We start from the raw sequence: 8,927 nt of genomic DNA on the forward strand, positions 1-8,927 counted from the left end.
CATATACATTTCAGCAGACAGCTCTGCAGAAGTTTCTGCAAAGACACCACTATCATTAATTCGCGATGCTGCTTTTGGCGTGCTTTTTGGCCTTTCCCCTGAAGTTGTCTTATGTCTTTGGCTTCCCACATTATCAATGCCCAGGCTTGAACCCTTAACCGAACCAGCCTGAGCCTTCTTTTGTACGGCTGTAACAGAAACTTTTGCAGCAGGTTTAACAGCCTTCTGTTCTTCTGAAACTGGTTTGGCGGCTGAAACTGACCGAGGAGACTTCTTAGGAGATTTAAAGATTGGCTTCACTTCTTTGCCTGACAGCTGCTGAGGTTCTGGTTTCTCAGGACTAGGGAAGATATAACTAGAGGGCCTCTTTTCAACTGTCTGTAGCTGAAAGTATGATGCATGCTCACCATGCAACGGTAGAGGCGATTTCGTTAAACCAGCATTCTCTGGTCCAGTGGAATCCAAAACAGTCCTTGGATGATTAATAGTAACCTCATGACACTTAGTAGTGTCACTACCAGATGAAGATGCTTTCATATTAATTGCAGATCCTCCATGTATAGGAGTTTTGGGATCATCATCATCGTCAGAAAGGCAAACGGCCCTCCGTCTTTTGGTCAATTGAGTAATAGGAATCTTCATATTATTTGAGGATAACATATTGTTCGTGAACTCTGGACGAGTTTTTTCCATTTTGTCATCAGGAGCAGGAGCAGGAGCAGGAGCAGGAGCAGGTGCAGGAGCAGGAGAATCAGACATAGCCTCCAATGCCCGCCTACGTCGCTTTGTGTGGGGTAGTACAGTTTCATCACCAGAAGCATCGGATCCAGCAGTATCCATTTGCACTCCTAACAGTAAATGGTCTTCCTCTTTCACACGCATTGAGGACCTTTTAAGCTCATATTGTCTAGCTACCTTGCCATCAACATCAGAGCCGGGAGACTCACCCTTCAAGCTTTTGGCAACTTTCACATCTAAAAATTTTGACTTTTTAGAAGGCTGCAAAATCTCATCTGTCCCCAATTTAGGCTTTTTAAGTCCCGGCTGAGCCCTTTTTCTCCTGCTTGAAATCTCACCCTTAGAGGTGGCCATAGTGCCTTGTGTATCATCAGAGATCTTTGAACTTCTTTTGGCTTCCACCAGTTCTTTTGATTTTCTACCACCACTATGATCCAAATCTGTACTAAGAGCATCTCGTGACAATTCCCTCTTACTCCCACTAGAAATGTTTCCTTTTACTCTGTCTCTTACTTGCTTCCTAGAATGAGGAGGAGCAACACCATCGGCAGGACCTTCATCTATCAATGATGGAACAGCCGAGCTACTACTTTTGTGTCCATCAACTACATCCTCACACTTGCTTTTTGATTTGAATGACATCTTTACCTTGTGACCATTTCTCAACATCCTTGGTCCATTACCATAGAGCTTAGTGCTATTTAGACCATCATTTTTATCATCAGAAACTTCTGCCTTTAGAGACGTAGGATCATCTAAAACAGAACTGGATATCTTCTTGGGCTGTCCACTATTGGTTACTGTTCTTTCCTCAGACGATGTAACAGGAGACGAACTCAACTCTACATGGCACAGAATTGAAGGCTTTATGTCTTCATTGTCTGACTTAGAATTCACATCACCAATCCCGTCATTCCTTGTTTCAACTTCAGATCCCAATCTGCCTACTTTATCCTTCAAACTTACCTCTGTCCCATCATCCTCAATCTCATCAACTGAGGGATTGTCACAGCCAACAGTTCTATCAGCATCATCGCCAGGACCACTTGATTTATGTTTCTCTAGTTCATCAAATGCCACACAGATTTCCTTCACAGCTGGAGCAAAGTACTTAACTGTTTTACCTTGACATCGTGCTAACAACTTGTTCTTTGATTCACTGGTGAACGCCTGAATGTCAGCAGGGGCAACAAAAGCTCTGTGAAAAGAGGGAGGGGACAACAGAGGAAAGTAAGAAACAAAGATAATAAACAAGCAAAAGAAATACCCATGTGAAGATTAGAAGGAACATCAAACTAGAAATGCAGCTCACTGATTTCCGGTACATACCATTAGCTATTAGACATAACTCACAGAACCGTAAAGCATCTCTAGATGCAAAAGCACTAAAACATATGTGCATATTAATGTAATGTGAGTGGAGACCATGAATCAACAAGCCTGAAGGACAGGCAAAGAAAAAACCTCAATCACCTAACACACTTGATAGAGAGCTGAATATTTTTTGAGATAACACTTGGTAGAGAGGTAATGCCAAGGCTATGATTTAGATCCCTACATTATCCAAACATCTGACAAATGGCAGCTCTTGTTTGTAGGTTTTTCTTCGATTGATCTATAAATAAAGATTTGAAAACTGAAGAGAACAATATATTTAAAGAAATCCAATTATGGAGAAGCGTAAACCGCCAAAAGAACAAAAAGAAAAATAACAGCATGAGCGGAAAGAAAGAAACGAGCAGAGCCCAAAACCAAAAATACATGGAAAAAAGGACAAAACTTAAATATGTTCTGCAATGACAAATATCTATTCTAAAATGTTGGGAGCAGAATCCATGTTCACTTCTTTTTTCTCTGAAAAGAAACAGTACAACATATGCAAAGAGCACCAAGAGGGTGCAACCTATGCCCAAAATATTTACAACTTTTTTCCAATTGTCTATAAGGTCCCCCAACTTCGTCAAGGATATGTTCACTTCATATTTTAACTTTACATCATAATACTAATAAGAACAACAGAAATGTACATGTCAATCTGCACATTAAGAAACAATTTCCTCCAGTTATCCTGAAAAAGAACAGCCATCGCAAGGTTACTTATCTAAAATGACTATCAAATTCTCATTTCTAGCTCCTCGCTCAGACAAAACACCGTTTCCAAATAGTCGTTTGCCTAATATCTTTCTTCACTTTTTCATAGGCATTCTAAGGTTACCCAGCAGCAAAAGAGCACCATAGCACAGTCTTTAACAGAAAAGCATGAATCAATGCTTGAAATTTCAGCCTCCCAACACAGAGCACTGAGAAATAACCTTGGAGGTTCTGGAATGAGGATAAGTGTCTTTGGAGGAGGTTTGTTGCAGCAAGATGGGATGAATTAGTGAAAAGCAGTAATTGCAGCAGAATTTCAATCCCCCATGGCCGTGGTTTGTGGAGGAAAATACTAATGCTGTGGTTTGATTTTCGGCAGCGCATAAAGTGGAAGGTTGGGAGAGGAAATAGGATCAATTTCTGGGAGGATGATTGGGCTGGGGAAGGCTGTTTGATGAGAAGGTTTCCAAGAATTTTTAACATTGCTCAATCTAGATCTTTGACTGTTGAAGAGGCATATCAGCTCATCAATGGGAGAGCTGTTTGGGCTACCAATGTGAAGAGGAATCTGAATGATTGGGAGGTGGCAGAGGCTCTTGAATTTCACCGGGCCTCGATCAGTGATGATTGGATTGTTTGGAAGCTGGAAAATAATGGAACTTTTTCTGTTTCGTCCTATTATAAACATCTGTGTCAAAGGATGCTGTAGGCAGCAGTGAATTTCTGGCTAAACTCATTTAGAGGACTAAAGTTCCTCCTCACATTGCTTTTTTCGCTTGGGAGGTCTACTGGGAAAGAATATTAAATATGAACAGACTAAGAAGCTTGGGAAGGACTTTAGTCAATGGCTGTTACTGCTGTTTAAAGGCCGAGGAAACATGCAATCATCTGTTATTGTGGTGTCCTAGCTTGTGGTGTTTGATTTATGGGCTTTTTGGGATTGATTGGGTCATTGCGGGCTCAGTTAGGGGAGAGATTTGGGCTTGGGATGGTTTACTTGTAAAAAGAAACACTGCTAACATGATCCTTTTGACTGTTTTTTGGGTCACTTGGAAAAAGAGGAATTGTAGAGCTTTTGATAGTGTTGAGAGTAGTCTAAATAGAACTAAAAATAGGTGGATACACTCTTTTGGGTCAATTTTTTTAGGTTATAACATCAATAGTGAGGTGGATTTCAAAAATGTCATTGATACTCTAACATCATTGTAATGCTTTTGTACATGGGCGATATCTCCGTTTTCTTAATATCATGTTAATAGATAGATACTAAACACTTTTTATTTCAAAAAAAAAAAACAAATAACCTTTCGACAAAGGATGAATATCAATTGACGGCACAAAGAACTTAATGCTAAAGAGGAACCAATACTAATAACTTTTGAGAGACAATAAAATTCTAAGAGAAATTGCTGCTACTAATTTAATTATTGTAATTACACATTCAAATGAAAATCTTTTTATGAATAAGGACCTCTATCTTTCAACAAAAAGCAAAAGGTCTAAAACAATAAACCCCTAATCCCAACAAGAGATCATTTGACATCCTTGAAAACCTTTTTTCCTCTCTTTCCAGGTAACACACGCTATGTTGCTGAAACTATTTAATTTAGCACCATACTCTGTTGGACACAATATGACATTGGTCAGTATGAGATCTGGTCCAGCACTTGATGGGCATGTCAGTCACTATGATCTGGAATTTGAGGCTATGATATGTGATAAAAGGACGGATAATAAAGATTCTAGGAAAAGAAGTTGGAAAAGAACACATTAATGGCAATCATGTTCTTAAATGTCTAAAATTTTGAACATTTGCGTGTAAATACTTAATCAGATGTGTATTACTGATTGATATCATTTTCTTTTCATTCTTTTTGCACTAAAGGCTGTATCTTGTTATGTATATGACATTGCTATGGCTTCTTAAAAGCTTATATTAGCTTTTCATTTTTTTATGTCCAGCGAATCCAAGTACCCAAATACCTTTGTGGACTCTTCTTGACCGAGTTCTCGTATATTTGACTATAAAAATTATGGAACACTTAGATCCCTACCATAACAGACACTTGCACTTGAGTCCAAGAAACAAAACCACAAAGGAGCCAAATGGACAGGAGAGAATAGCTCGTTTCTTCTCTTATCACCCCAGATACCCTGCTGTCCCAAATCTTATTTGAATTATAGCATAAATATACTCAACAACGAAGTTATAATTAATACTGCCACAGTCAAGCCAAAGCACTGAAGGATTTTCTTCTCTTTGTATTTAATTTAGTCATGCTTACTAAGAAATTCTGAAATTTTCAATAACTATAATGACTTCTCAAGTCTTCTAGCAACCGTTCTCTGTATACCAACTTCAAAGTAACTTAGGTACATCAATGGCAGTAAAGTTCTATTTTCATTAATTTTTCGCTGTAAAATTTCGACAGAAATTTTAACAATCATTTCATATCTTCCTCCCATTGACTTTCCTTTATGACTATTTCTTGTAAATATTATGACGAGCCAGCAGCTACAAGACACCAACATTTGAAAGTAGAACCTTGTAAATCATGAAATCTCCAAAGAACAAATAAAACTGACTACAGATATGACCATGAAATGGGACACCCAAAACCGACTTGGCGGCTATTGGTTTATATTCAGAGTTTATCATCCACAGAGAGGTCCGACTAAACCGGTGGGGGGGTTCACAGGAAGCACATACAAGCCCTAACCGTTTAAGGACCTAATCTCTATGAATATGAGCCACAGGTAAAAAAACTTCCAAGCAACATTTTGGACCCAGACTCCTGTCTATTAAAAGCTCAAGTTGCCATGATAATCAAATTGAACCTTGTATGGACTTCATCAATCACATTCCCATGATAAGCTACTATAATACTCCTTTTCAAATCCTTAAAGTTCTCAACTAATCCACACATAAGAGCAACAAAAGCCCCTCACAAGATCAAAGATCCCACAAGGACAGTGGAAGTTCACATGATTAACACATGCTTTAATATCGCACAAGCCCAAATTCTAGCTGAGACAAACCACTAGTCCTCAAATGTTAAACTCAAGAGTACTAACAGTGATTATCTTGGACCATATATAGGTTCTGTTACTCAAATTCCTACTTGTTGAACAGGTGAATGTGTATCACAAGAACATGTTCAAGGACAAGAAAAGCTTACAAAATAAAATATCACTTAACAAGATAAGAAAATGAGGATTTCCTACATTATCTAATTAAAGTTGGGGAAAACTAACTGCCGAACCCATGAACCCCCCCCCCCAAAAAAAAAAATCAATTGTAAGCAATCAAAAACATATGTTGATGGAATTATGTATTTATAAATCACATGTCCTACCTGAGATATAAACTAAAACATATTAAACTATCTTATGCAACTACAATTTTTACAAAGTAATAGAAATATCAGGAACAGTTTAAAAAAGGAGCAGAAAAGTAAATTTACAAGGACCAAGAAAAAGAAATTCCAATTCTTTGGATTCCACATGATTCCCAGTGAAAATATCATTTCAATTGTCAAAGCAAATGTTAGCATTCTATGAAAAGAAAACTTTCCTCTAATATGTCAAAATCCAACTCTCAACTTTCTCAGTACTTATAGGACCTCATTAGGGAAAGACAAGATAGATACAAATAATAAAACCAAACCTCTAAACATAAATCCATAGCCACAGGCTTTACAATAGTACTATTTACGTCATCGCACTACCTTGACATGACAAGAAGCAAATACAACCACCAAGAGCAGGAAATATGGATACAGAATTCAACAGAAATACCCACATGATTAACTATATATAAACTTATTTCAATGATCTTCATTGATTCCGGCACAATAAATAAAATTAAAAATACTGAAGAAAATGATATGGGCATCCTGCCATTCTTAAAAGATGAAACAAGGATAATGGTTTCTCCTTGGATAGGAAAAGAAGAGGAGCTGTAGCATGTCAAATATGTATTTAAAAGTTTAGGCTTCTCAAAATAAATTGTGATTCAACCATTCATAAATGTACATGAACACCTGAATGACAAACTTACATCTCTTCTGTTCCAAAGAATTGAACAAAATATTTCTTAGGATCAGGAGCACGATTCCAATCTTCAGGTCGGCTAATCTGAAATCAACACACAAAAAGGCCAGTTACATGCCAAGCCATAACCACATAGCCCAAAAAGCTCAACAATAGTATCACACGGGTAAACAAAAGAGCGTCAGTTAAATCTAAAAACACCATATAAAAGAAAAATACCCTCATAAACAAATAGAATAAAAAAATAAATGGTAGCCAATAGTATAATAACCAAGAAGTATTATCGAAGAAGCTTCATTGCATCCCCATCTTGCAATAACATACGTAAAACTTTTCTCTGAACTAAACTGAAAGTGAAAAAAGCAATCGAGCAACAATAAAAAGCCTGAATTAAAACCTAATAGGTAACTGAAAGAATACTGAAGCTTATGTACCCAAAAATCAAATCAAACAACTTAAGGAACAGTATCATCAGTAAAGCAGTTCAGTATAGCAATCAAAGCAGAAACTTAGATCAAATAGGTAACTGAAAGAAAACCTAATGTTAGCAAAATTTCAGCTTTGACAGTTAAAATATCGGGCAACAGTAAAAAGCCTAGCTACCTCCAACAATTGGCTATTCAATTAAACCCATAAAAGATGATGAGCAGGACCCGGCGTACTCACAAGACGGGAAGAAATGGTAGTAGTAATAACCGGAGAAAAACTCAAAACAACTCGGTGACCAAAAACAACAGAAAGGATGCATTACCCCATATTGTTATACTATGAAATACATATATAGACCAATAAATTAAAAACAAAGATTCGAAAATGAAACAACAAAAAGGAGCAAAAGCACACACCTTAGCAGGCCAAGGAGGGAAGCCCTTGACCTTGGCAAGAACAAGATCGCCCAAACTCAACTGACTCTTTGTCTTGGTCTTGTTAGCTCCTCTTTTACGCCCACCAGGAGCCATGGGCAAAAGCAGAAAAGAAAGGAAAAACCCTAAATTCTTAACCCAATCTAATATCAACAAAAATTTCGATATCCAGCCAAAACCGAAGGACCAGAGAAAAATTCGTATACTATTTCCCGGAGATTTCTCCGGCGGTGACCCGCCGGCGTATGCCCGGTAGTATTGAGGTCTGTTCAGAGAGGAAAAGAGGAGATTGAAGGCGGTTCGGAACGAGAGGAAGAGGGAGGAGGGGAAAGGGGCTTCGGGGAAGTGTTGCGAATGTGGGCTTTGGGTACGCGTTTGGCAGAGACAGTTAGTTATTAGCTATTGCATTTGCAGTGAAAATATAAGCATACATATATATATTTTATATTATATATGATTATGGATATTTACCTTAATATACTTATATCCGCTATTTAAATTAAAATCAACAAAAATATCACCCTAAAATGATCATCTAACGGCTATCTATACCGAATCAAATTAGATGATCTTATTTCTCAATTTTTTTACGATTTTTTTTTTATTTATCTGAACGATGTTATAAATTTTTATCATATATAGTTATTTATATATAATTAAACTAAATCGATGAAGTAAGTCACTTTACCAAATTTACGAAGTGAAGACCGAATAAAAAAGGAGAAAAAACTTTGAACTAAAAAATAAAATATTTTCTTAATTTATGTAAATTAAATAAACTTATAAAATATTTTTATAAAAATTCATATGTAAGAAGAGTTAGAGTTTAAATTTTAAGTCATATTTTTATTTTTATATTATATTATATATAATTATAGATATTTATCTTAATATACTTATATCCATTATTTCAATTAAAATCGAATGATCATCTCACGGCTATTGAGAATGAATCAAATTAGATGATCATATTTCTCAATATTGTCTACGATCTTAATATGTATTTATCTTAATGATGTTATAAATTTTTGTTAAATTATTTAATTATTTATAATCTGACAAAAATAAGGAGTAAAGCCACTTTGTCAAGTAAAGGCCAAATCAAAAAGAAAAAAGATTCTGAGTCAAGAAATGAAGCAATTTGTATAATTTATAGACATTAACTAAAATAAAAAAGAGTTT

At 36.4% G+C, this 8,927-nt stretch overlaps 1 protein-coding gene across 8 annotated transcripts in view; it reads right to left on the bottom strand.

The window, feature by feature from the left end:
• HUA2 (Tudor/PWWP/MBT domain-containing protein) overlaps positions 1 to 8,147 on the bottom strand; it is a 31,104-nt gene extending 22,957 nt beyond the window's left edge. For all 8 annotated transcript variants that reach the window (XM_088222821.1, XM_088222822.1, XM_088222817.1 and 5 more), the window contains exons 1-3: positions 7,728 to 8,147; positions 6,890 to 6,966; positions 8 to 1,936 (exon numbers count right to left, since the gene is read on the bottom strand). In XM_088222821.1, coding sequence (XP_088078947.1) covers positions 8 to 1,936; positions 6,890 to 6,966; positions 7,728 to 7,841 — 2,120 coding nt within the window. In that variant the 5' untranslated portion in view covers positions 7,842 to 8,147. The remainder of the gene's footprint in view (positions 1 to 7; positions 1,937 to 6,889; positions 6,967 to 7,727) is intronic.
• Between the last annotated feature and the right edge of the window lie 780 nt (positions 8,148 to 8,927).

Source organism: Carica papaya, chromosome 6, assembly GCF_054855325.1.
Source record: "Carica papaya isolate Zhongbai chromosome 6, ASM5485532v1, whole genome shotgun sequence".
NCBI classification, from domain to species: Eukaryota; Viridiplantae; Streptophyta; class Magnoliopsida; order Brassicales; family Caricaceae; genus Carica; species Carica papaya.